Source organism: Phalacrocorax aristotelis, chromosome Z (assembly GCF_949628215.1).
Source record: "Phalacrocorax aristotelis chromosome Z, bGulAri2.1, whole genome shotgun sequence".
NCBI classification, from domain to species: Eukaryota; Metazoa; Chordata; class Aves; order Suliformes; family Phalacrocoracidae; genus Phalacrocorax; species Phalacrocorax aristotelis.
In genome coordinates, this window is record NC_134311.1 from 67,514,944 (window position 1) to 67,541,472 (window position 26,529).

The 26,529-nt window shown below is 37.8% G+C and overlaps 1 protein-coding gene across 1 annotated transcript in view; it reads left to right on the forward strand.

The window, feature by feature from the left end:
* Window positions 1–23,312, forward strand: part of RICTOR (RPTOR independent companion of MTOR complex 2) — a 95,825-nt gene extending 72,513 nt beyond the window's left edge. Inside the window, exons 23-38 of the mRNA XM_075079849.1 lie at window positions 2,268–2,432; window positions 2,930–3,006; window positions 3,123–3,201; window positions 4,060–4,169; window positions 7,318–7,405; window positions 8,178–8,270; window positions 9,144–9,250; window positions 9,896–10,125; window positions 10,900–11,929; window positions 15,183–15,360; window positions 16,594–16,675; window positions 18,057–18,290; window positions 19,758–19,910; window positions 20,644–20,767; window positions 21,652–21,790; window positions 21,957–23,312. Of these exons, the coding sequence (XP_074935950.1) occupies window positions 2,268–2,432; window positions 2,930–3,006; window positions 3,123–3,201; window positions 4,060–4,169; window positions 7,318–7,405; window positions 8,178–8,270; window positions 9,144–9,250; window positions 9,896–10,125; window positions 10,900–11,929; window positions 15,183–15,360; window positions 16,594–16,675; window positions 18,057–18,290; window positions 19,758–19,910; window positions 20,644–20,767; window positions 21,652–21,790; window positions 21,957–22,031 (2,964 nt within the window). The 3' untranslated portion in view covers window positions 22,032–23,312. The remainder of the gene's footprint in view (window positions 1–2,267; window positions 2,433–2,929; window positions 3,007–3,122; window positions 3,202–4,059; window positions 4,170–7,317; window positions 7,406–8,177; window positions 8,271–9,143; window positions 9,251–9,895; window positions 10,126–10,899; window positions 11,930–15,182; window positions 15,361–16,593; window positions 16,676–18,056; window positions 18,291–19,757; window positions 19,911–20,643; window positions 20,768–21,651; window positions 21,791–21,956) is intronic.
* The last annotated feature ends 3,217 nt before the right edge of the window (window positions 23,313–26,529 follow it).

The following is a 26,529-nucleotide window of genomic DNA, read 5'->3' on the forward strand; positions in this document are numbered from 1 at the left end:
AAAGTAAGAATATTCTGACGGGTTTAGTACAGGGCTTTATCTATGTTTTCATGTAGTTCATGCATGAAGAGAATGTCTGTTTCCTCAAATATAGGAAAACCAGTGTAGAAGATGAGTTCTCATCAAAAATAAAAACATTCTAGGGCTTTACCCCTCTGATCTGGAAAATGCATACAGGTGATCTTGCTGTACAAAGGTTGTGGCCCTGCTTGAAGACTTTAGAACTGTTGGAAATACATGCAGTGGTTTTGCAGCCCCAGGTCTGAGGTTTGAATGTCTTTACTCTGAGTTATTCCTTGTTTCAAAGACCCTTTTATACCTTCAGTTAATTAAAATCCTGTTCTGCTGTTCTTTACACCCTTTTAATTGTTAGTCTTTTTTCTGATCAGGGTAGGAAAACCAGATCTGTACACAGTGTCCAAGATGTCAGCACCCAATGGATTTACCTAGTGACAGTACTGATGCATTTTGTTCTGTTTACCTTCAGTGGTTTTGGTTTGCTATTGAACTTCCATCTAACACTTCCACAGAACTAACTAATATTAGCCCCAACATCTTTTCCCTGGGTGGAAAGAGCTGTCTCAGCATGTTCTGTGTATAAAGCTGGGATTATTTTTTCACTTTAGCTCATTGTTTCAAATTTATCTGCAGTGAATTTTTTTGCCATTTTATTGTCCCATCAGATTCACGAGTTCCTTCTTTTCCTTCTCCGAACAGAAAATAAAAATTGTTCTTGTTCTGTACAAGCTATTTGCATAGACTAATGCATGTTCAGGAAGTACTTCAGATAGTGACCGTTATTATCTTTTGTTCTCTGTACCACAGTGTAGTTACAGCAGTGATGACTGTTCTTCACAGACAGAATTTAACACTTGAACTACCTGGCACTGAATTCTGCTTGCATTTTGTTGTGTTATTCTGTAGGCTTAGCATCTAGATCATGTGATCATTTCAGCATAATAGCTCTTGCTCTCATCTTTAATAAATATGCTGCTAGTTGTCTATTCCACATGCAAGGCATACCACTAATGGGATGCAAGCCATTTCAAAACAGCTGTGCAGCCTAGATCAGAGTTGCAAATCACTGTTCCACAGTCTGTCTTGGTACGTGTGTTATCTCATTCCTGGCTCCTCTCCAAAAAATAAGTGTCTGTATATCGAATAAGTAGAAATGTGCAGACGATATTTGAAGTTGAAATAATGAGACAAGGTTTTTGAAATGAACCGAGCATGTTCACGTTTCCTCCTCGTATTTTCTTCCAAGTCCTGCTTGCCAAGTATTTCTGGAGGTAAAAAAACAACCCGGAAGATCTTGTTAACCTACGTAGTGCTGTCCAACCTGGACCAATTCACCTGTCTCTTGGAGTACAGATATTCGCATGCATCCCAACATAGATAATTTCTATTTTAACATATAGAAAATTTACTTGATTTATAGCTATCGTAGCCTTAAAGGTGTAGGGACTGAACACTTGAAGAAAGGTGTGGGCACCTGATTTTATCTCTTCCAGCTATGCTTGTCTAAGTATGGATAACACCTTTCCTAGTAAGCATACATTGTCAGGGTTATTCTGTGCTTACTCCAGAACACTGCAAAATCTTGTCGATTAAGCCTGTTTGCTTCTATTTTCTGTGTACTTCTTCTAATAGAAAATGGTGTTAATCAGTTTATGCTGTTTATTTAGCAAATTGTGATCAGCAGTACAGGCACTGACAAAGTACTGCATTGTGCTGTCACTTGGAGAAATTTGTAGTAGTAAACTAGGTGTTGGGAAACTGTCTTATTACAGAAAATAGCATTTTTCTATCTAGAAGGTTTTCTAAGAAGCTTTGAAGATCAGATACTTCTGGGAAACAATTTAAAATACATTAAAATAAATTCCCCAGTGGTTCTACTGTTTGCTTATTAAAGTTTTTTTGCAAAACACTGCATACATAAAAGTAAATGCAATTGCACTGGGCATTTACAAGGTATTTTTCCTGCTAATCCTGATGAATGTGTGATGCCATCACAGTGAATGACAAATTGATAAGGGCTTTTCAAGGAGACTTGCAGTAACTGGATTACTTGAGATCTCAGGCTTAAATTTCTCATTTGATAAGATAGAAATAGCTCTCTAATAGGCTAGTTTTAATACATAAGGTGCACATTCACAGCTACCTGCTGTAAAAGATTATAATTTAAATGTATTTCTTAAAGTGATAAATCATTAACTACACTAGCTATTTTTCTTTCATTCAGAAAAGCATTTTCCTTGCTTTTGCAGAGCTGCAGGTTGTACGCCACAAAACACTTACGAGTATTACTGAGAGCAAATGTAGAGTTCTTCAGCAACTGGGGGATTGAGTTACTGGTGACCCAGTTACATGATAAAAATAAAACTATTTCATCCGAGGCACTTGATATTCTAGATGAGGCATGTGAAGATAAGGTGAGCATCCTTTCCCTTTTCAACCTCTTTTTGGTATGCTGCTCTGTAAGCTGTTCCCCACCCCCTCCACCAGTAGCAAACTAAAAGCATGCAAGAAGCTACTGATGGTTTCCTTTCCTGATTGTCACTGATGGACTTCGTAATAGTTTATAGACCCCTTGCTGAAAATATTGCAGTATTAATGACAAGAAAATTTAGACTACTGGATAATGCCTACTTTTAAATATTAATTCAGACTAATTCAGTCACTTAGATCATTATACTTTTTGTGAAATATATTTTTATATATTTTATATATTTTTATATATAGATAGATAAAAATATATTTAATGACAGAAGGTGCCTAAAGTGGATAATACTGGGATGAGGTTAGTGCTGTTGGATACCTCCTTTTGTGAAAAACTTGCTTGTTCATTGCTGGCAGATTGTTTTAACTGTTGTAGTTTTCAGAATTATATAGTGCTCAGATACTCCTTATGCATTTTTAAATATTTTAGGCCAATCTTCATGCCCTTATCCAAATGAAACCAGCTCTTTCTCATCTTGGAGACAAGGGTTTGCTTCTACTCCTAAGGTAAACATTGAAAACGCTGTTTGACCTTACACTGTGGAAACAAATAAATGTTTGTTTTTATTCCAACTACGTGGTTTGTTTATGTGGAGCACTGATTGTCTGATGTTACTTTACAGATTTCTGTCCATCCCAAAGGGGTTTTCATATCTCAATGAAAGAGGTTATGTAACCAAACAAATGGAAAAGTGGCAAAAGGTAATGCTAAGAATAAAAAGTGCTTGATATTAGGAGGGGGAAGGGTGAATATGCAGGTTTATGAGGTCAAAAATTCTTAAAAGTATTGCATGTCCATATATGTGTATTACTAATCTCAATACATTTATTGCGTCAGCAACTTATGATTTTGCTGAAAAAGGTCAAGAGGGACTAACAGGTCTATAGTTGTTCTGTACATGTGTGCTTTTGACTTAGCCAGGCCTCTTATATAATTTTGGTATTTCAGCAAATAATTCAGGAGTGTAGTGACTTTATAAACAGGTGGTTGTGTAAGGTCTTAGCTGGAGAAGTGTGTAAAGGAATACTACTTTTTAAGATACCTTTTACCTTTGGTTTTTGCTAATTAAAGTTAAATCTAGAGCTCATGAAGATAGAATTAGCTTTATGCTGTTAGGAAGTAAATAGGAATACAAGACCATTAAGAAAGATGCATCATTGTCATGACTAGAATAAGACTCTTCATTTGTTATTTTGTTTTCATAATAGATTGTAAGTGCTTGGTCTCATTTCTGCTGGCAACTTCTTGACTAACTTATAAGTTGTCGCTTCTCTAGGAATATTGAAATGCCTGGTGGTCTGTTGAGATTGTTTGTCAGATGTGAACTATTTCCTTCTTTCCTTTTTAACTAATTCGCTTACATAATTATGGAAACAATTGTCAACTCTGGAGACTCATTGTGTGTATGAAGTGCAGCAATTTTGGTGAGCCCCACCTTCAGATCATAAAGAAATCCAGCCTTCCTTAAGGATCACTTGAATTATTCCTTCCTTGTGAAGTACCATACTATAAAAACACAAACCACTAAATGTATTGTGTCTACCTTTGTTGTCTTTTAGGAATATAACTTAAAGTATGTTGAACTGATTGAAGAACAACTTAATGAAGCGCTTACAACATACCGCAAACCTGTTGATGGTGATAACTATGTCCGTCGGAGCAACCAAAGGTAAATTTGGTAAACTGTGTCTTTGGGCATAAGCTGGCAGGACTGATCAAGAGAGCTTTAAACTAGAAGCAATGGTCAAAAGCAATACCAACAGGCTTGCATTAGGTAAGCCAAGGGTTGGCATGGCATTGCCTGAGGGTGGCAATGCTAGTGGGAACACTTACCCTGTTCCTGGGAGCATGGCATGCTCAGGACCATATCTGCAGTGCTTGTACACCAATGCACACAGTATGAGAAATAAACAGGATGATCTGGAAGCTTTGGTCAGTTCCCACAGCTATGATACCATTGGTATTGGCGAGACTTGGTGGATTGAGTCGCATGATTGGAGTGCTGGGAATGGAGGGCTACAGGCTATTTAGAAGGGGTAGGCAGGGCAGGCAAGGTGGAGGTATCACACTCCATGTAGGGGAGAGGTTTGATTGTACAGCCCTTACAGTTAGTGGTGATGTGTTTGAGAGCCTCTGGGTGAGCATTAGGGAGATGGAAAAAAAGGATATGTTGCAATGGGTGTCTACGTCTGATTGCTCAGCCAGGATGTTAGCACTGGTGAATCATACTGTAGGCAATTAGGAGAAATTTCTGGATTAATAGTCCTTGTTCTTATGGGAGATTTAAACTTCTCAGACATCAGCTGGGAACGCCATACTGCTGTGACAAGCAGGTTTTGGAAATTCTTGAAGTTCGTAGGAGAACTTCTTGTCGCAGGTACTCAGTGAGCCAGCTAGGAAAGATGCCCTCCTAGACTTGCTCTTTGTGAATAGAGGAGGACTCATGCATGGCAGATGTGATGGTAGGTGGTTGACTTGGTGACAGTGATCATGAAATGATTGAGTTCAAAATTTTCAGTGTAATGAGAAGAAAGGATAACGGAGTTCTTACCCTGGACTTCAGGAGAGCAAACTCAGGGGGCTATTAGCAGAGAACCCTGGGAATCTGCTTTTGAGGGCTTAAGAGTCCACAAGTGCTGGTCAGTTGAAGAACCACCTTCTAAAAGTACAGGAGCAGGTGATTCCATTGTACCACAAGTCAAGCAAACAGGGCAGAAGACCAGCTTGGCTGAACAGGGACCTACCTCCTCATGGAGCTCAAGAGGACAAAGAAATTGTATGATCTCTGGAAGCAAGGCCAGGCTTCACAGGAAGATTATAGAGCTGTGGTTCATATATGCAGGGAGAAGACCCAAAAGGCCAAAGCTCAAATAGAGCTGAAACTGGCCCGTGTTGTGTCAGATGAGAAGGGCTTTTTTAAGCATGTAATAGCAAGAGGAGGTCTAAATAAAACATCAGACCAATACTTGTTGAAGATGGTCACCTGACTAACAAGGATGAAGAAAAAGCAGAAGCTTTTTTTTTTGCCTTCGTCTATAATAATACTGATAGACCTTGGGCTGCCCAGTCCCCAGAGTCAGAGAACAAGTGTGGGAACAGTGACTTTTCATTTGTGAACACTGAAGTTGTAAGGGACCAGCTGTATCAGCTGAATGTTCGCAAAGCTATGGGGCCTGATGGGACTCATTCCGGAGTGCTGAAGGAGCAGGCAGATGTTACAGCACGACCCTTCTCGATCATCTACCAAAGGTCTTGGAATTCTGGGAGGTCCTTGCTGACTGCAAGCTAGCTAATGTTATTCCAATTTCCATGAAGGGCATAAGGTAAGATGCAGGAAACTGCAGACCTGTTAGTGTAACCTCAGTTCCTGGAAAAATTGTAGAGAAGTTTATACTGGGTACTATTGAAAGGCATTTAAAGAATGCAATCATCAGGCACAGTCAACATGGGTTCAGAAAGGGAAAGTCCTGTTTAGCTCATTTTATGTCCTTCTGTGATAAGGTCACCCACCTAGGGGATGAAGGGAAGGCGGTGGATGTAGTTGTTCTGGGTGTTAGTAAGGATTTTGATACTGTCCCTCAGAGCACCCTTCTGGACAAGTTGTCCAACTATGGGATGAGTAGGTTCACAGGGCACTGGGTACAGAACTGGCTGAGGGGCAGAGCTCAAAGGGTTGTAGTGAATGGGGCTACATCTGGCTGGCAGCCGGTCACCAGCGGTGTTCCTCAGGGCTCAATTCCAGGGCCAGTTCTGTTCAAGACATTTATCAGCAATCTGGATGCAGGAGTTGAATGCACCATTAGAAAGTTTGCTGATGATACCAAACTGAGAGTAGCTGTTGATTCTCTTGAGGGACAAGAGGCCTTGCAGAGAGGGATCAAGATAGGTTGGTGCATTGGGCAATTATTTAACAAGTCCAAATGCTGGATTCTGCAACTAGGACAGAGTAACATCAGGCCCAAGTATAAATTGGAGAGGAGTGGCTGGAGAGCAGCCCTGCAGAAAGGGATCTGGGGGTGCTGGTTGAGAGCAGGCTCAGTGTGAGTCAGCAGTGTGCCCTGGCAGCCAAGAGGGCAAACTGCAACCTGGGGTGCATCAAGCACATCATAACCAGCTGGTCAAGAGAGGTGTCTACCCCGCTGCATGCAGCGTTGGTGCGGCCTCACCTTGAGCACTGTGGGCAGTTCCGGGCCTCACAGTTTAAGAAGGATGTGAAGGTCCTTGAATGCCTCCAGAGGAGGGCAATAAAGCTGGTGAAAGGGCTGGAAGGAATGTCCTGTGAGAAGCGGCTAAGGACTTCGGGTTAGTCTAGTTTGGAGAAAAGGAGGCTGAGGGGCGACTCTCTACACTCTCTACAGGTTCCTGAGGAGGGGAAGTGGAGAGGGAAATGCTGATACCTTCTCCCTGGGATCCAGTGATAGGACACATGGGAATGGTTCAAAGCTGCACCAGGGGAGGTTTAGACTGGACATTAGGAAGCATTTCTTTACTGAGCGGGCAGTCAAGCACTGAAACAGGCTTCCTAGAGGGGTGGTCAATGCCCTGAGCCTGTCAGGGTTTAAGAGGCATTTGGATAATGCCCTTAACATGCTTTAACTTCTGGTCAGCCCTGAAGTGGTCAGGGAGTTGGACTAGATGATCATTGTAGGCCCCTTCCAGCTGAAATAGTCTAGTCTATTCTACTCTAAATTGTCCAAAAGAATCCTCTTTGTCTGAAAAAAATCAAGAGTAACTCATTGCATTACACTACAGTGTACTTTATTTTGAAAGGAAGTGTCAGAATTGCTGGGAAAGCATATGATTTCTCTTTCTGCCAGATTACAGCGGCCACATGTCTACCTGCCAGTTCACCTGTATGGCCAACTGGTGCACCATAAAACGGGCTGCCATTTACTGGAGTCTCAGGTGAGGATAACAACTATTTATAACTTCAAAATCTTTCAAGAGTACTGTAACCCTTTCTGAATATGTTTTTAAAAAGATGGCATTTAAACAGTCATTGCAAAATAAGTTGATTATGTCTTAAGTTATATGAGCCAAAAAGCTGTGAAGACAGTCTTTGCCATCTAGTCTCACGTGAAATTCCTTCCTGACACTGGAATATCAGAGAAATACTTTGCAATATTTTTCTGAAATGGCTAGCAAAATCTTAGAATGGAAAGCAACTCACCAATAGAAATAATTTTTGCGTCTGAGTGAATTGTATACTGACAAGTAAAACTCTACCTGTCTTTTTATGCATACAAAAATGTGGGTATGAGGGAATAAAATAGTCTTTCTAGTATCCTGAAAAGCTAAGAAAACAAACCCTAATTCAGTTCATGGTTGCTTAAATGAATTCACTTTTAATGTTGGTTTGCAAGGTGATGTGATGAATTGAATGTGATAGCTGAAAATTCAAGACAAAGCGTACATATTGCAGTGTTAGTTTGATTAATCTGTTTTCTTTATAAAATCTGAATTGAATTTATGCAATCAGTGGTTACATTAAAATTTTCTAGTTGCATTACCATTGCTGTTAATTTACGCTTATTATTACAGAACTACCACTGTTCATTTTAGGGTGCATGCTTTAAATTAGTACTTTAACTTTTATTAAAAATGCAAGAGAACCTGTTTAACTGAGGTCTCCTTTTCATTTTCAACTGATTTTTTTTCTTCTGTTTTTCTCCTTCAGAGTATTGTTACAGATCTAAGTTACACTGTTCGTTCCCCAATGTTGGATAAGTGGGAAGGAATTAAGCAGCTGAAAGCAGCCCTTTGGGCCTTGGTTAGTAATAAATTACAAATTTTTTGCACTTGTTTGAGTTCTTTTATTACTTTTGATTCTGACATACCTAAGCAAAATCCCATAGAATCATTAATTAGGCTTTTTGTCATAGAATGTGTGTGATTTTTTCCAAGTTCGCATTCTGTACTCTAACTGGACTTTCAGTTGAAAATGGTTCACTGCACTGTTTTTGTTCTGAGTTTTTTTAATTAGTTGTGCTCTTTTTGTTTTCTTTTTTTTTCTTTTTTAACAAATAAAAAGAACAGATTGTCACATGTAACAATGATGTTAGTGTGGAACCAGTAGTTAGAAGTTACTGTGGTCTGATTTTTATGTATTTACTGCGGTAGTCCCAAATTCAAATTAGCTGCCACTATTGATATGGTCATGACACCCCTGGTACTTGGGATCAGCAAAAACCTCGTGTCTGTGCGTATCAAAGTTACACTTCTAAATATGCTTTGCCACCTCAACTGTTCATCTGCTTCTTTCTTGTTCCAAAATAAACTTTGGGGAGACATTTGTCTAAGGTGACTATTATTGGAAGATACTGTAGGTATGCAATAAAAAGCCTGTGTAAGAGGAATGTAAAATGAGTAAACCAAGATCAGACTGCTGGCTGTAGTAGAATTGGTAAAATGAGGAATACATAGTAGTTAACTGTGAGCAGTTTTAGGTATTATACATAGTATGCTGACTCCTTTTCTGCATTTGCATGGCTAGAAATGCCAAAAAGGGTCCTCATATCTCTAATTTCTTTGAGAAAATGTGGCTTGAAACTATTACCAACAAACAAAAATGTTGAAAGCTTTACACTGATAGTGCTGCAGACCACATCAAAATCAAAACTTACTTGACAAACTTTTATTCCAGGGCAATATTGGATCATCAAATTGGGGTCTTAACTTGCTTCAAGAGGAGAATGTAATTCCTGATATAATGGCACTTGCCCAACATTGTGAGGTTCTCTCTGTTAGAGGGTACGTATATCTGATTTCTACATAAAATTTACAGATGGTAGTTGCCATAGGTTTTCAAATAGCCTTACCTCATTTTATTAATATAGTTTTGCACTCACTTGGAAATCACTTGTTTAAGATAATTGATAACTATAATCTCAGTCCTGTATAATCACAGATTTGTACAGGAAGTCTGGAAGGACATGCAGTAAGCAAATTAAACCTATGAAAAAAGATACATACTACTTTTTTCCTTCCTTTACAAAAAATTTAAAATATATGCTACTTACATCTCTGTTGGAATCAGTTTACTATTCCGTGATTTTTTTGAATCTTTAAAAGCATAAACTGATGCTCTTTTGCCTAATATTGCTGCTGCATTAATGTTTGTCCTTTTTATTTTTTGAAAGGGCTTTTCTACTTCATTAACCAGGGTCTTGTAATAATTAGTTTTTAGTTTTGAATAGTGCATTGTTCTCAGATATTTTAGTGCATTTCTTAAACTTCCATTGTTTTACAAATAAAAATGAACAAAAAGCTACTTGGCAGTTTTGTGAAGTTTCTGCTGAACTGTTTTGAAACTGTTTCCTTTCCAAAGAGAAATAAGTTTAGTTAAATGAGATGCTATTATTGTTGCTCTTTTTTCTATATATACATTAAATACAGAACCTGTGTCTACGTGCTTGGTCTAATAGCCAAAACTAAACAAGGATGTGACATTTTGAAGCATCACAACTGGGATGCAGTGAGACACAGTCGTAGACAGCCTTGGCCAGTGGTCCCTGATGATATGGAGCAGCTGTGCAATGAACTTTCTTCTATACCCAGCACTCTTAGCTTGAACTCTGAGTCTACCAGCTCTAGGCATAACAGTGAAAGTGAATCTGCTCCTTCAAGTAAGTAAGAACAACAACAACAAAACAAATAACAACCCCCACCCTCCACCCCCAAAACCCATGACAAAACAGCATTTTGGTATTCTTACCAACCTTTTGGCCAGATGAAGTTCAGTCAAATGGTATAGAGGTGTTATTGCCAACAAAGAAGAGACAGTTGCATTCAGAGAGATGTAGACAAGCACGAGGGAAGGTAACAGTGTCTTAGGTTTGCATTTGGTGTAGAAGTAAGAACTTTTAACATCAGGCTAAGTTAGTAGTTTTTTATATCAAGTCCTGGCAGCTTGTTTTTATACCCTGCGGAAATATCCATGCTTAGGTATGTAGGTATACTTAGTTGTCCTCAAAGGAATATTCTAGACTATAAATACACATATTCTATGTGTATACACACACACGCACACACAGAGTATCGCTGTATTTAAATTCTTGTATATTTTGAGTATCTAATACATTTTAACTTTGCTGTGGATATTGGGAATTTAAATCCAGAAATATAGTGTATTTAGATATCATTAAAGGATAGCTTTGGTTGTAATCCTAGTAGCTGGATATTTGCACTGAAATAAGATAGCACGGCTTGCTTTGAAGCAATAGCACGTCAACTTGGGTATTCCTTAAGATATTTAATTTACAGAAAAAATGTTGAATTAAAATTGCAGTAAATTGTAGTGTCCCACTTTGGCTTCTATAGAATTGCTTACTTTTTTCGCAACATAGTTTATAGACTTCGAAGGAATGTCCATTTTCAGTGACAGTCTCATATAATTTCAGGTATGTTCATCATGGAGGATGACCGTTTTGGTAGTACATCCACTAGTACGTTCTTCCTAGATATTACGGAGGATGCGGAACAAATATTTTATGACAGACCTGGACCTTCAAAGGACAAAGAACGTAGTCCCTTTCCCTTTTTTTCTTCTAGCAGACTTGTGAAAAATCGTATTCTAAACTCTCTTACTCTACCTAATAAAAAACACAGAAGTAGCAGTGATCCAAAAGGAGGAAAGCTGGCGTCATCTGACAGTAAATCAGGCCTGAGGCGAAATCGTACAGTAACAGAACCTTCCAGTAGCATAGACTTTCCTGCTGGGGAAGAATTCAACCCCGTTTTCAAAGTTCCTAAAATCCAGACTTTACGATTAGAAACTTCTTTTGTTGGAAGTAAGCACATGGAAGATACTGATAGTACCCCAAGTATTGGAGAAAATGATCTGAAACTGCCAAAAGGTCTTGGAAATGAAATTCACCGGGAAAACACAAGCAGAGAAAGGCTAATAGGAGATGGTGCTACACAAACACATTTCAAGAGTCGTAGCTTAAGTTTTAATACAGATACCACAACAAGTGGCATAAGCTCAATGAGCTCTAGCCCTTCAAGGGAGACTGTAGGTGTGGACACTACAAATGTAGACACTGACTGTGGAAGTTTGAGTACTGTGGTAAGCACAAAAACAGTTAAACCAAGTCACTGTTCAACACCGCAGTCTAACCACCTGCCTCTCTCAAAATCCAACTCTGTATCCCTGGTACCGCCAGGGTCTTCTCATACACTTCCTCGAAGAGCTCAGTCTCTTAAAGCTCCTTCTCTTGCTACAATAAAAAGTCTTGCTGATTATAACTTTAGCTACACAAGTTCTCGAGATGCCTTTGGCTATGCTACACTAAAACGCCTACAACAGCAGAGGATGCATCCTTCACTGTCTCACTCAGAAGCCCTAGCATCTCCAGCAAAGGACGTGCTGTTTACTGACACTATTACCATGAAGTCTGGCAGCCTGGATTCTCGGCTAACCCCAAGCCGGTAAGAGATTATTATTAGTATTATTAATATTAATATTATTTCTTACTTCAAAGCTGTTTGAGCAATTAAATAAGAAATGTATCTTTCTAATATTTTTCCAGCTTCACCTGAAAGTGGCAGTTGTTGCAGGATGATTCATAACTTCACTGAAAGCCGCATTGATATTAGGAGAATAGTATACTAGAATGAGAATTCTCGTCTTTAAGTGCTGTCAGAGAAGCCAGCCTTTCATAGCTCTGCTCAGCCCCTTTAATGCTGTTAGTGACAAAGGAGAATGTTTCCTTTTATCACATTTGCTTCCTGTTTTAACTTTTTTATTTTTGAAATGCAATTACACTGCTAACATTACTAAAGTTGCAATCACACAAAATTGCCCATGTAGTCAGAGCTGTATTTCAGAAGAGAATTTTCTCAGTGCCACTTTGTGAGGTTTTAGGGCAGGGACTTATGCCAATATGCTATATTACTGCTCACTGTGGCATTGAGGCTAGTGGTGAGATACTGGTACCTCTGATACGAATGTGAGTTTGGCTTCTTAGCTACAACAGGGCAGAGATTTTTTCTGAAGTGTTTATTTTTAGATGGCAGTGTCACCTCTTTATTTTTGAGTAATATTAGATGTTCTGAAGACTAATGGGACAGTTACATAAGATAGCTAGCTCATGACATTGACACTGTTCCCTGCAGTCAGTGTTTAATAACTTTATTTTAAAAGCTTTTCTACCAAATTCCTCCTTTTAGCTAGTGTATTGAATTTTCACATTACTATTGAAAGGGAAAAGACACTTTCTCTCTTCTTACCTAAATATCCTCTCTCAGATGAGACAAAGGGAAGAAGCTACCAGTGCATTAGTCATCTGCTTACTGCGCAGAACAGCAAATGCCCAGTTGCTGAACTGCACTCCACATACCCAGTTGAGTGTATACAGTGCCTGTTTATTACTATGCATTTTTGTCCTGATTAAGAGCAACATTCATTTGTTGATACTTTCACCATTCTGCACAGATGTCATAAAAGATAAGGCTTGTTCCCTTTGTTCAATTAATGAGCACAGTCAGACTAGTTCTAAACTAAATTAAGGATGATTCAGTAGTTAAGCTGAACTATCCTGGATAGTTCCTTGCTCTGTCACTGGCTTCCTGTGCTAATGCAGGAACAAATCAGTGTCATTTCAGTGGCAGTACAGGTTCTGTTGTGGCTGTAGTCATGCTGTACCATTCCTTGCAGTCATCCCTTGATATGCAAAGCAGCCTTGCTGCAGTGGACTTGCATCCTGAGACTCTGCGTACAACATAATACTAACAGTATTCCTGGTGCTTAGTTGTTCATGGTCTCTTGTATCAGTGGTTAGGCTCAGGTATTTGAGCTGACCTCTTTAACATTGGACTGAAATGGCTGGAGTGCTCGTATCTCTGAGAAGGTTAAAAAATTGCAGAAGTATATATTACAAGAGTATATATTACAGATTGTGTTGGTACCAATATAGTTGATTGGAAAGACTACAAAGTTACTAGTATATATGTTTTTCGTAAAAAACATATTACAGCTGAGTGTCTGTAACTGTGGTCCTTTTAATATCAGAGTATGTTACTCTTCCAGATTAATATTGTCCTTAACTGCTGTTTAAGTAATAAATTGGAAATACACTGTCCCTTTTGTCTGCAAAGGCTATTTTTCTATCAGTCTTTGGAAAAAGTTCTTTGGTTCATGCTTCATTGGCAAAGTTGTGTTCATAGCAACTAGCTGTTGACACTCTTGAGGGCAGAGAAATCTAGACAAACTGAAGAGCTGACCAATCACCAGCCGCATGAACTTTCACAAGAGCAAGTGCCGGATTTTACACCTGGGGCCCGGCAACCCTGGATGTACAGACAGACTAGGGAACAAGAGGTGGGAGAGCAGCTCTACAGAGCTACCAAGTCCACCAGTAGACCGTGTCCCTAGAGCACCACCTAGAGCACCTCCAGGGACAGTGACTCCACCACTTCACTGGGCAGCCTGTTCCAATGCTTGATAACACTTCTGGTGAAGAAATCATTCCTAATATTCACCCTAATCCTCCCTAGGCACAAGCTTTTGAAGTATGGCTTGACATTTATTTTAAGACCACTGTTTCTGTCACTAGTATTGGTCAGAATTAGTTATAACAAGAAAACTAATGACAACCTGTAAGTTGTGTTCTGCCCGTTCCCATTGCATAATAATGTCTTGAATCATACATGGTCAAACCTTGGTAATTTAATTTATCTCAGTATATACCTGTTAACCTGTGGTGGATAAGAAGAAATTTTAATTGCCCATCTAAATCAAAAAATGATAGGAAATTTATTTCTTGACTTTTATCTTGGAAATCATGTTTACTGTACTTTTCCTCCCAATACATAATAATTCGCAGTAACATAATTTACTGTTCCTGCGATGTCTCTTTTTACTAGGAAGCTTTAATCTACTGCATATAGACCATCTACATAAGAATTTATAGGGTTTTATCTTCAATGTGAGGTAAAATGACAGATGGCCAAATGTGAAATTTCCATCATCAGGACTCTGATCAGCACGTAGGCCGTGTTCTGCAGCCTCCTCTTTCCTGTCTCATTTTCGCAGCCTGTTTCTTTCTTTGTTCTCGGGCTGCTTGTCACAGTCAGCTCTGCTCACCATGCAGGTTCAGGTTTGTTGTTTGTGCATTTACATTGAGCAAATTCTTCCTTCGTTCTTGGGTGACCTAATGGGTGGCTCCTTTAGATTACAGGAAAAAAAAAATATTCCTTGCTAGCATCACTGGTACCTTAGCAGGCTCAAGCTTTGCGTTTGCAGGGATGTGCCTGCTCAGCTCAGAGTTTGTGAATATCTAGAGAAGGTATGTTCAGTGTATAGGTACGTTTCAAAATGAGGCAGTTAGTAGTTTAAAAGCCTAAATCTTTACTGACCATGTCTAGGTTTTAAGTGTTCAAAGACTGATAAGTTGGAGAAAGTTTGTGGTTTTGCAGAGTTGGCAGTCCTTCAAGCAGACATTCCATCCTTTCCCTGTCCCAGGACTTGAAAATAAAAAATTTTTACCTGAGGAACTGGCAAAAGGTACAATATGAGACAGAAAAAAGCAATGAGCCTACAGCTGTAATTTGACAGAGTAAAAAGCTCTGGGTCTGCAATGGGAAGATGAGGATAGTCTTTGTGTCAGAAGTCGTTTTTACTTTTAATATGCCAGAATGAGAGTTTTACAAAGATTGTGATTTTTTTATTTCAATGTTACAGGTTCATGAAAGCTTTAAGTTATGTTTCATTAGATAAAGAAGATTTATTAAGTCCTATTAACCAAAACACACTTCAGCGTTCCTCTTCTGTTCGCTCCATGGTTTCTAATGCTACATATGGTAGCTCTGATGATTACATTGGCCTTGCTCTCCCAGTGGATATCAATGAAATATTTCAGGTATGTGTGTGATAACTTATTGGGTTCATTTGCATTTTTCATAATGAAAGCTAGTCAGCTATTGCATTTTCATCCAAATAAATTAGAAAAATGAGAAAAAACAGATGTACTTCCAATGAATGCATTTTAGAGAACAAGAGTTTCTTTTCTAACCTTTTTTACAGAAAATAGCTAGTCTGTTTTGTATGATTAGGGAAGTAATGACACAGACCAGGTAAGGCGAGTGTTAAACAATGGTAGCATAAATATGCTGTCATAAGATTTTTAGTTAACAGCTATTTTTTATACTAAAATTAGCATAGCCTGTGGACATTTGTTAATACCTCTTTAGCCAACTAATTGATGTGTTCATTGGTCAACCATAAATGATGTGCATAATTGCACAGTTAATTCCCTGCTACCATTATCTTGAATAACTACTAGTTTATTTGTATATATATCATCATAGCATTAAATTATATTGTCTTTACCTCACAGATGTATATATTTAAGTTAAAACAGATTATTTTAATTGTCTTACCAATTGCCTTCATCTTTCTACCTGGTTAAAACACATTCCCTTCTAACAAACTGCTGCATCACAGGGTTTAATATTCTGTTACTTAATTATCAAAAACAGGACATGGTCTGTGTCAGAGGTAAATAAGTGGGCTTCCTTATCTTTAGTTTACTTAATTTTTGCCTTTCAAACTTGAAGTACTTTCTTGCTAATCTCAAAAAATTACAAAGGTGAGATTTTTCCATCATACCTGCTTCTGTTCCCCCTTTATGAAATTACTACTTTTTCTTCCTTATTCAGTGTTGGTGGCATACTTATGTTGCCTCACTTCTTCTCTCTCAACTCTTTTTGTAGAGTTGAGACACCTCTTAACTCTACGATATCTTACAGGCAACATTTTACACGTCTCCTGAGATCTCCAGTGGTGTATAGTGATCATGGACAGATCATTAATAGCCATTTCTGGGTCACTGGTTTCCTTACAGCCTGTCACCATTGTTTTGGCATTTACTTACTGTTCATAGGCCTTGCTTAATAAGTGTTCATTCACAAATGTATGTTTTTCTCATTGGCTTTTCTTTAGCATTCAGGACCCCATTCTTAATTTTATCCTCTAATTAGATCTTTTTCCTGAAGTACAAAATGGACAACATTTTATTTCCTCATAAAATCTGTTTTTCCTTTGTGTATGATTATCATCTGTGCTGATTTTAATTTTCACTTGAATATTCCAGGTAAAGGAAACTCCGTATTTCCAGAAGAAAACCACGCCTCCATTTGATGATCGTGGATCTAGGGTCTTTGCACCTGATGCAGGTGGTACTGATTTTGTTCTTCTCCTGTACCTTTCAGTTGTTTATTTGTACATTGGGTGGGGTGTTGGTTTATTTGTTGATTTTTTTAAAAAATATTTTTTTCCTTTATAGAAAAGGTTATTTTTAGCTTTTTCACTATTGACAGCTATGTTCTGGATTCAGGATAGAGATAGCAGACCATTAATTCCCTGTCTTACTTGTTCTGACATAATGTAATGTTGCTTCAAAGCAACATAAGCTTGCTCCTGCTCTGATAAATGAAGGAGGAAAGTCTACATATCTTTTATTAGAATATGAGCTAACACTAATCAATGACTTGTAGTGATAATGCATTAAAGAAAGTAACAAAATTTAAGCTAAGATAATATGTATGCCACATGCTGAGCTATTATATTTTGACTTCCCTTATAGGAACCTATAAAGGAGCTAAGCGTGTACTTCAGAAAATAAATTTTGTCTTCTGTGATGTTTCCATGACAGTTGATCAGTACAAGAGAATTGCTTCAAGTGCTCTGTAATGCCTGGCTTGTTCTGGAATGAACTTCCTTTTTACTCCAGAGCAGTCAGACATCTGTAGGGTGCCAATATGTGCCTTTTCGGTAGGACAACTGAAAAAGCAGCATTGAAACTGGTCCTAAAGTAGTAGAGGGTAGCTGTTGTCTTGCCTCCTAGTTAACTGGAACTTTATTACAAGCACTTTGAACATGCAAATAGGCACACCTTACTGATTTTACTTTTTTTCCTTTGTGTTGTTAATCTAATACATAAATCTGATTTTTCTGAAAGTGTGTTTCTGTAGTTTACGAAGTTTCAGTGTGAAGTAACTTGTGTTCAAAATTGTATTCACTGATATTTTCCACTGAGGGAGGAGCGTGCCTCTAAAGTGTCTCCAGCTTGATTCTGCATTGTTGAGCCTAGTTTATACCTATTAAAGGCACTAAGTTACAGTTTTTTAAATTGTGTTTCTCTGTGCATTGGTGCATGTGTCATTTAAACATCTGATATATTGTTGTACTGATCTTGTCTGACACTATGAAAATTGGTACAGTATTAGTGTTACATGTGTATTACTATTACTAATGTTGATATAATGCCAGGTTTTACCACATATCTTCCTTCAGTATGTTTGTTTGGAGGTTGAATTCTGTCCTTTGCAATGTTTTGTTAAATATGATAAGCCGAGACTAAAAAGTGATGTCTGCTTCCTGAATGCGAACAACCTTGGGAGCTTAACTACTCAGAAAAACTTCTAGATCTTCACACATGCACCCTCCCCAGCCTTGGAAAGCTTAAAAGGGGAAATTTAATTGAAATAATGTTGGTTGGTTGTTGTGTTTTTTGTTGGTTTGTTTTTTTCCTGATGTCTAATTGCTTATCTACAGGTCTTCCATCAGGTACAGGTGATGTTGTCAAAAGCCCCTTTCAGATGCTCCGACAGCAGATCAGTCTCACAGAAATAATGAATACTAGCCGTTCAGATGCCTCTCAGTTTTTAGAAAATACAGAGGATACAGGGCTACAGGAGCACACAGATGAGAACTGCCTTTACTGTGTCTGCGTTCAAATACTGGGTTATCAGCCTAACAACAAAATGAACTCTTCATATAGTTGTTCAGGTTAGTGATCCTTGTGGGGAAGTGTGATAAAACTGAATGAAAATATTGAATTTTGTTAATCTTTAAAATTGTTAAACATGTAAGGGTTTTTTCTTACTGACTGTTGACCTTGAAATTAATTCTCCATAATAAGCTCACTGAACACCCCAGTGGTATTTCTGTGGTCGTTTCCATCTTTCTGATTTCTAGTGGTGCTAGTATGACTAGGTGCCTGCATGGGTTTTTTTTAATATTTCTGAGAGCTTATAAAAATGTAAAATTTGAAACCTTATTTAGTACTTAAAATCCACATCCTGAAAACTGTTGCTTGCTGTCAAACTAATGAGAAGTCTGACTTCAGAGCAAGTCTGTACTATAAACAAAACAAAGGAAATCTGAGGAGTCCATTGAAGTTGAGCTGCAATTTCTGGGATTTAATAATCTTCCTTCATACTTTGAGATTCAGATCAGATTCAGAAGTATTTTTAACTAACCTCCTCTGTAGAGCTTGCAGTTTTACATGCCTTTTTGCAGTGTCTGTAATAAAAAGATAACTCAAGATAATGGATGCTTAGTAGGAATCTGCACCATTTTACAACAGTGTTACATACAGGTAGTAACACACAGAGTACTGTTGGCGGGGGGGTGGTGCACAAAATGTAATGAATGGCCTAGAGAGCAGAGTTGGAGCTTGAGTTCGGTATCGAGAAGGGATGGCGAATGAAACCCCAGCTGTAGACTTCAAACAGCAAAAGGGGATTACAGGTGTGGCAGAGCCAAGCTTTTGTCAGAGGCACACAGCCAAAGGAACGGAGGCCACAAACATATGCTGTAAGACTAGAAATTCCAGTTGAACATAAGAGGAAACTCTTCGCCGTGTAACCTAGCTTCCTCTCCAGGTAACCTAATCTCTCTTTGAGCAAGGTGATTTCCAGGAGTCCCTTCAGACCTATGTTGTTCTGTGATTGTGTTAACTGTGCAGCAATTAAAAACTTGCATTTTATATTTCTCTCTTTAAATAAAAAATGCCAAAGGCTGTGGATAGTGAAACCTCCCAGAAGTATCTTGCTTGTCACATCTTTCTATTGATGAAATCAGAGCCCTTTCTGCAATGCCTGTGATAATTTTATGAAAAAACAAAACAAAACAAAACAAAAACCCATATGCAAGAGCATCTTCATTAAGTTATATAAAATAGAGCACAGACATACCAATAAGAGCTTATGTGTGATGACAGGTTTCAGGCTTCCGGCACTGTCCAAAGGAGTTGCTTATTTTCACTCAAGTATTTTTAAGATTAAAAAAACCTGATTTTCAGACATTTTGAGTATGATTTTTTCAAAAATCCAACATCTAGTTTCCAGGTGGTTTATATGCACAGTACTTAGTGCATCAGTGTCTTGCATGCTTGCCATCGTTGAAAAATAAGAAAAGCATCTGAAGTGAGGAAAATTGTGAATAACAAAGATGCAACATCTTGTTTGTCAGATTTTTCAGACATTCCATATACTGACTGGTGTGGGCAGACCATACACAACCACTTAGATGTGCATTCCTCCAAATTTTCTGGAATTTCAGGCTGTAGTGATGCAGTATCCCATGGTTCAGCTAGCAGCACCAAGAGTACAGAGCTTGTACTAGGTAAGTTTGAAAGCCTTATGATTATTAAAGACTATAACTCTTAGAGTATTTTTTAGGTATTGTGGAAAGATAATACTTCATTTATACATACTGCAACAAAGTAATGCTCTTTATTTAAAAAACAAAGTAAAAACAGTAACCATTTCCAGATGAGAGAACAACTTTTAAACTCTTTTCTTTTTTGCTGTACAGCATTTCTGCAGGTAATTAAATAGCTCTGTATCTGACATTACAAGCAAATTGATTGCCTTTTTTCCCACACTGGTGTTGCTTTAAAAAAAAAATTAAAAAAAAAAATTAGTGAATTTCTGTAAAGAGAAAGACACTTCTTTTTTGGGCTTGTGTTTCACATTTTGAATTTTCATCATTTATCACAAAGTAGCTGGTTGATAACTTCTTCAGCATCTGATAGAAACAGGGCAGGTAATCACTCGCCCATTTTGCAACATGATTTATTGGTAGAGACAGCACTGTAATTGAATTGTACAGGTTTTTCCTGTACAATTAAATGGTAGTTTACATTTTTTTAATTTCTGTTAAAATTCTTGAAAATAGTGGGGTTTTAAGTTTTAATTTCAGTGGAATTGTTTGCTGATAGTTCAGATCACGTACATAAATACATGTGCAGGCATTTGCGTGTGTGTTTATGGAATGCTAAACCAGACTTATGTAGAATAAGATCAGCACAATCAAAGACTGTTTAAAATCCATATTGCATAATTTGTTTTTCCAGGAGTAAAATCAATCCCAGATGATACACCAGTGTGCAGAATACTTCTTCGGAAAGAGGTCTTACGTTTAGTGATCAATTTGAGTAGTTCAGTAGGAACGAAGGGCCATGAAACTGGACTCCTGACGTAAGTTCAATACATTTAGATGTTTTAGACACATGTAGCCCTAAGATTTCTAGGATAGTGACTAACCTTATTTCTGACATCTCCAAAAGTTGTCAAGCAGATATGATTGAATGTAATGTATAAGCTAAGCAAAGAACTCTCCTTTTAATATTTTTGCTCTGTCTTCAATTTCTTACTCCTCCGCAGTCTTTTTAAAATCAGTAATTCAACTGTAGTGATATTTCATTACATACCCAGTATATCATGTATCTTTAAAAAAGAAATTATAATTATTTTTTGTTATTTGTGCCAAATATATCAGATAAACACAACAAGAAACTGAAAGTAACTTCTTGAGAAACACAAATCTGCTTTGAGCAAGAGTACAACTACTGGAATTAATTTATAAAAAAAATCATGTGAAAATATAGGAATTTATATAAATCCAAGGACCAAATGTTATGGTAAAACCTGTAGGTTTCTGGGCTACCGATACTGGAAACTGACATGCAACTGCTAAAAGAAAATGCAGAAATGCTCTTTAGTTTCAAAAATGCTTATTTAGGTTAGCTTTTCCATATTTTTTATTACTGCTATACATGTGGATGCCAATGCTTTGATATACTGTTCTCTCCCTACATCTGTTATTTTAAGAAGGTGATCTCAGCAATTCTGTACAACTTTCAAATAATAATTCTGTTTCATCTCATTAATACAGATTTCTTCCAGTTTGGTACAAAATAAATAGTGCGCTTTTTTTTTGCTTCGTCAGATCCAGAATTTATAGTGCGTATACTGAAGAGTTCTACTTTGTTTATGATGACAAACAAAATATAATTGAACAGTTTTTTAAAATACGATGGAAATCTGTTCAGACTTATAAATTTTTTTTTTCTGTTTTTCAGAATTAAGGAGAAGTATCCCCAAGCATTTGATGACATATGCCTTTACTCTGAGGTGTCCTATTTGTTAGCACATTGTACATTTCGACTTCCATCTCGAAGGTTCATTCAGGAGCTATTTCAAGATGTACAGTTCTTACAAGTAAGTGAAGGGCTCAGATGGGTTGAATGCACCAAAATGTGCCAGTTGGGTGCAGCTTTCGTATTCTGAATAGAAGATGCTTTCAGCTATGTCTTGAAACCATTTTGTGATGTCTATCTAGTAGAATTTGTAACAATGTTAATATTAATCTGTCTTTTTCTTTTAGATGCATGAGGAAGCAGAGGCTATTTTAGCAACACCAACAAAACAGCCTGTAATCGATACATCAGCTGAATCCTGACCTCTGTCTCATGCAGTACATTGCATATACACTTTCTGAAATCCTCGGACAACCTCAGACTGACTGGATAAAAAGCTTGGAGCATCATGATCTAGACCGTTCCAGAAGCTACTGGTACCTGAAGACCGAACTGAAAACTTTTTCTTCCTCAACCAGTTACTGCCCCAGTCTTTTGAGCCCTTTGGGAAGATATGAAATATTACCATACTTTTAATAATAGTAATTACCAGTATATGCAAGAGCCAAGCACTGAACACCTCCACAAGTTTTCATTTCATTTTCTACCATAAATTAAAGAAAAAGAAAAAAAAAGCCAGGACAACATGCAGAGACATCTTTTTTGATTGACTTCGATTCTGTTCCAGAGAAGCAGAATGATGCCTTGCTTTTTAAACCCTGGATACCAGGAATCAGAGATGGGGGTGCATTCCATTGCCAGCAATGGGGAGCCATGCTGTAATCATGGGCACCAGGGGATTAATGTTAGCCCTTCTCTGTTGGTTTTTGTACTGTTTATAACACTACTTTGGGGTTTGTAACTTCAGACAGAAAGAAAAGCCTCTTTGAATCTGAGGTTTCTTTTAAGTTATTTTAATATTGCTGTAGTTATTGAGTCATTCTATTAGCAGTCTCTCCAATCTCATTACACTTATGTACATGTATCTTATCTGAACCAGTTAAGGATTTTCACTACAGTTTTTGCTTTTAAAAATAACAAATCATTTAAACTTAAAATGCTGAAATCAGACTCTTTTCCCTGAATGATATGCATGTGTTTGCAGTTTCTACGCTCATGCTCATGTAGTACAAATGTTGGTCTTACTCTTAACTAAAATCCTTTAAAAAGCATGATTTGTATCAGATAAGTGAATATCGTATAAACTAAACTTGAAGACATTTAATCATTGCTGCTTTTGTGAGAAGACATAATATGAGTGTTTTCCAGGTTCTGTGGAAACAGCCTTTTATAAAAGCAAAGGTTTATTTGAATTTCCAGTGGATGAGTGATCAAGTATCAGATAGTACTAATAATTGTAGTGAAAAGCCTTAAGTACCATGTTTTGGAGCAGCAGTACTATAATTTTGTACTGGTATTTAAGATGTGTTGCAAAAGTTGAATGATACAGTGACTGTTAATGACTGAAATAGTTGCCTCTGTCACCTTACTAGTGAGGTTTCTAGATTAATGAGTGCAAGCTTAAAAGAAAAAAGCAAGAATCCCCATCACCTTTAATCATGGACCTAAAGATTCAGAAGCCTTTATACAAAGGTAATACAAATATATGCAAATGTGTACATACAGTAGCATGGCCACCTTTGTTAGAATGCCTGTAATAGAAGGGGTTACCCTTTGATTTTGATATAGGTGAATAATTCAGCTGGACTGTACTAAGTAGAACGTATTTTTATCCATTCAATTCTACCATTTTTTATAATTGTCAGATTAATACTTAAGTGAAGATAAGTGAAATTTATCCTGATGCTCATAACTCTGTTCTTACTAGCTATGCTACTGGAGATTTCATTAAGTAGTCCTGTGAACAGTGAAATGCGATTCCTAGTGAAAAGTAGAATTTATTTGTTCTTAGCCAAAATTTCATCTTGCTACATGAGCACTGCTTTGCAGCTATCACTTCACTGAGTTCTTGTGTGCACTGCATACCATCAGATTCTCATAAAACAGATTGCAAGTCACCGCTCATAGTCAAATTTAGTTCCTAAGATCATCTTTTCATGAGTTCCCACTGAAAGAAGGAGCAAAAAGAAACCAATTCTACTCTTCTATGGTCAGCGATACAAATAATGTATCTATGTGTCAAGGCATGTTTGAAATGCTCTGAAAACATACCACACCAGTAACTATTGGACTTCTCTGGTCATAAGAAATAAATGCTTCTGTAAAACCAAAATGTCAATCACAGTAGACCAAATAGTGGTATAAACTCCAAAGGAAATAATGTAGTTTTCCCAAAAATGGGGCTAGCATATCTCATACAATAGCTTCAAACACTACCTCAGTTAGGCTAGAGTATAGGAGATTTGTTTTAATAACTAGATGGGGTTACCTCAGACAACTCCATGTCATTTTTCTGCAGTTAAAGCAAAATAAACAAGTTTTATCACCTGTATTTAAAAAAAAAACAAAAACACCTTTGTTCATTTGTTACTGGTTTAACCCATAGCACTTAATGTAGAAAGCACCATAGGAAGACCTCTGATTACAGAATGGTAAGCAAAAACTATGTCAATATACTTTTGAAAGAATCTCCATCCTGAAACGCGTATGTGTCCTGAAGGACTTGCTTGTGTGGGGATCCATGACAGCAGAAACTTGATGTACTAACTAGGGCTGCAAAATCAGTTATAAAACCTGATTTCTATTCTGAAAGTTTGAGTGTCAGTAGATTTCAACAAGTATGCATCAAGGATGTAAAGTCTACTGTACATAACAATGTTTCTAGAATTAATTTACATAAAGCTCACATTAATGTTTTGTTTTAGTAGGCAAGTGAAGGGGATACTGTTACTGAAAGAGTTTTATATTGGCCTAGTTATAAACTGTGAATTTCTAATTCTATCAATTTCTTTTTTTTTTTTTTTAAATACCCCAGACAAAGTTCTTATTTTGGGTTTGGTGGGTTTTTTGCTTCATGATAAAACTTCAAAAGAAAACAGTAGTGAATAAAAATTGTGCTTATATTAACCCTAATAAAGAATCCTTCCAGTTCTCCTAGAAGGGCTTTCAAGGGAAGCTGACAGACCAGCTGCTTAGAATTTTTGCAATCCCAATGACTGGGGGTACTGTCAAATAACTGCTAAAGCTGATAGGGTTCACTTACACTATATACAAATACAGTTTGGTTGTTGTGGCAAAGAAGACTGAATGATTCAGCATGCTAACACAAAATACCGCCTCTGGGGTGAAAGCGTTTGTGGGAAGGAGAGGCTAGCTGTGAAGCCAATCACATTTAGTCCACTACCTTAGCTGGCTAACTTTCTTAGTCTGCTTTTACAGTCAGTGGATGGGGATAGCCCTCTCCAGAGGGCAGAGGGCTAACTGAAGGGCTCCCAGTTACTTCCCTGAAGGCCTGTTTCTCTCCCCTGAGTGGGGAGGAGGAAAAAGCTGGGTGCTGTGAGTGTCCTTTTGTAGTTAGAGAGACCTTTTCAGTTGTGTAAAATTCAGAGATGCTGAATGCTGGCAGCTGTTGTAGACATCACTTGGAGCTGGAGATGGCCAGGTTTTGAGGTGCCTGACCTGTATGTTGGGCCCTCGGCATGCTTTATTTGAAACCACAGTCACTTTTCCTCATCTGACAGGTCTTTTACCTGACAGACTTACCCTAAGTGTGCTGTCATGGGGTTTTGTTGTTTTTTCCCAAGACCCAGTGAAGTGCTGAAGTATTCAGTAGTTCAGGGCACAGTGGCGTGGCACGCTGAGGGAAACTACCCTTATGAACATTTAAAAAGGTGTCAGTGAGAATCCTGCTTGTGTTTTGTTATTATTTGATTTTGAAACATATGTCATAGTCTTGAATGAGAGTTGTAATTTGCAGAGAGAGACTGAAAAACCCTGTATGACCTTTACTAGGTGCCTGAAGAGAAAGGTAGCTATTTGAGAAACAGGCAATTATCAAAGCCTAGTGAGAGATGATATTGTTGCTTTTTCTTAGTCTGTGTGCCGGACTTGGTATTTGGCTTTTTGGACTGCAGGAAGCTGGTGTTACCTTGTAAGTGAACCCGAGCTCCAGCTGAGCAGTCGCAGTAGAATTCTTGCCAGGCTTTGGAGCATCTCTGAGGTTTTTGCGCACCTCCTGGCAGTGCTGCACAGAAGGCAACTTACTCGGAGCTTCACTGGGGCCAGCTGAAAGCAGGTCCTGTAATTTTCTTCAAGTTATGCTTCTGTCATCATGTGCTTATTAAAGGTATGCTAGGTGAGAGTAAAATCTGAGAACTGCAAAAGAGCTTCAGGAACATGCCAGGAGCCATGTCTGCATTTCACTAGAAGCCCCCCATCTCCTTGGTTTTAGTTTAACTCCTGATTCTCTAGTTCTATGGATAGTTTTTGTTTTCAAGAGATTTGTATGTTCATTAAAGAATGGTGATTTTATTTGGACTATTTTTGTAACATAAATGGATAGCAATGCCACAGCATGCAGAAATTGCACATTTCGCTTGAGTTGCTTTGTAAAATACACTATTTGTTTTGAGACATGTAATTTATGCCAAAAAGCGTAACATGCCATTTTGCCACTGAATAGGGTGTTTTAGCAGAAGATGCCATGTCTTGGTGAGGGAAAGACAGACATTTTGTAGATTTAATAGAAAAATTGTTCCAATACTGGGCTGTCAGCATCCCTAAAACTGCATTACAAGAGGTGATCTAAATTAATAATTCTGAGGAGGGGAGGGATCAAGGAAAATCTCAAGACTTATTCTCCCTGTCCCACGTGGTCTTTTTTTATTTGGTAAAACGCTGCTACATATTTGGAGGTTCTAG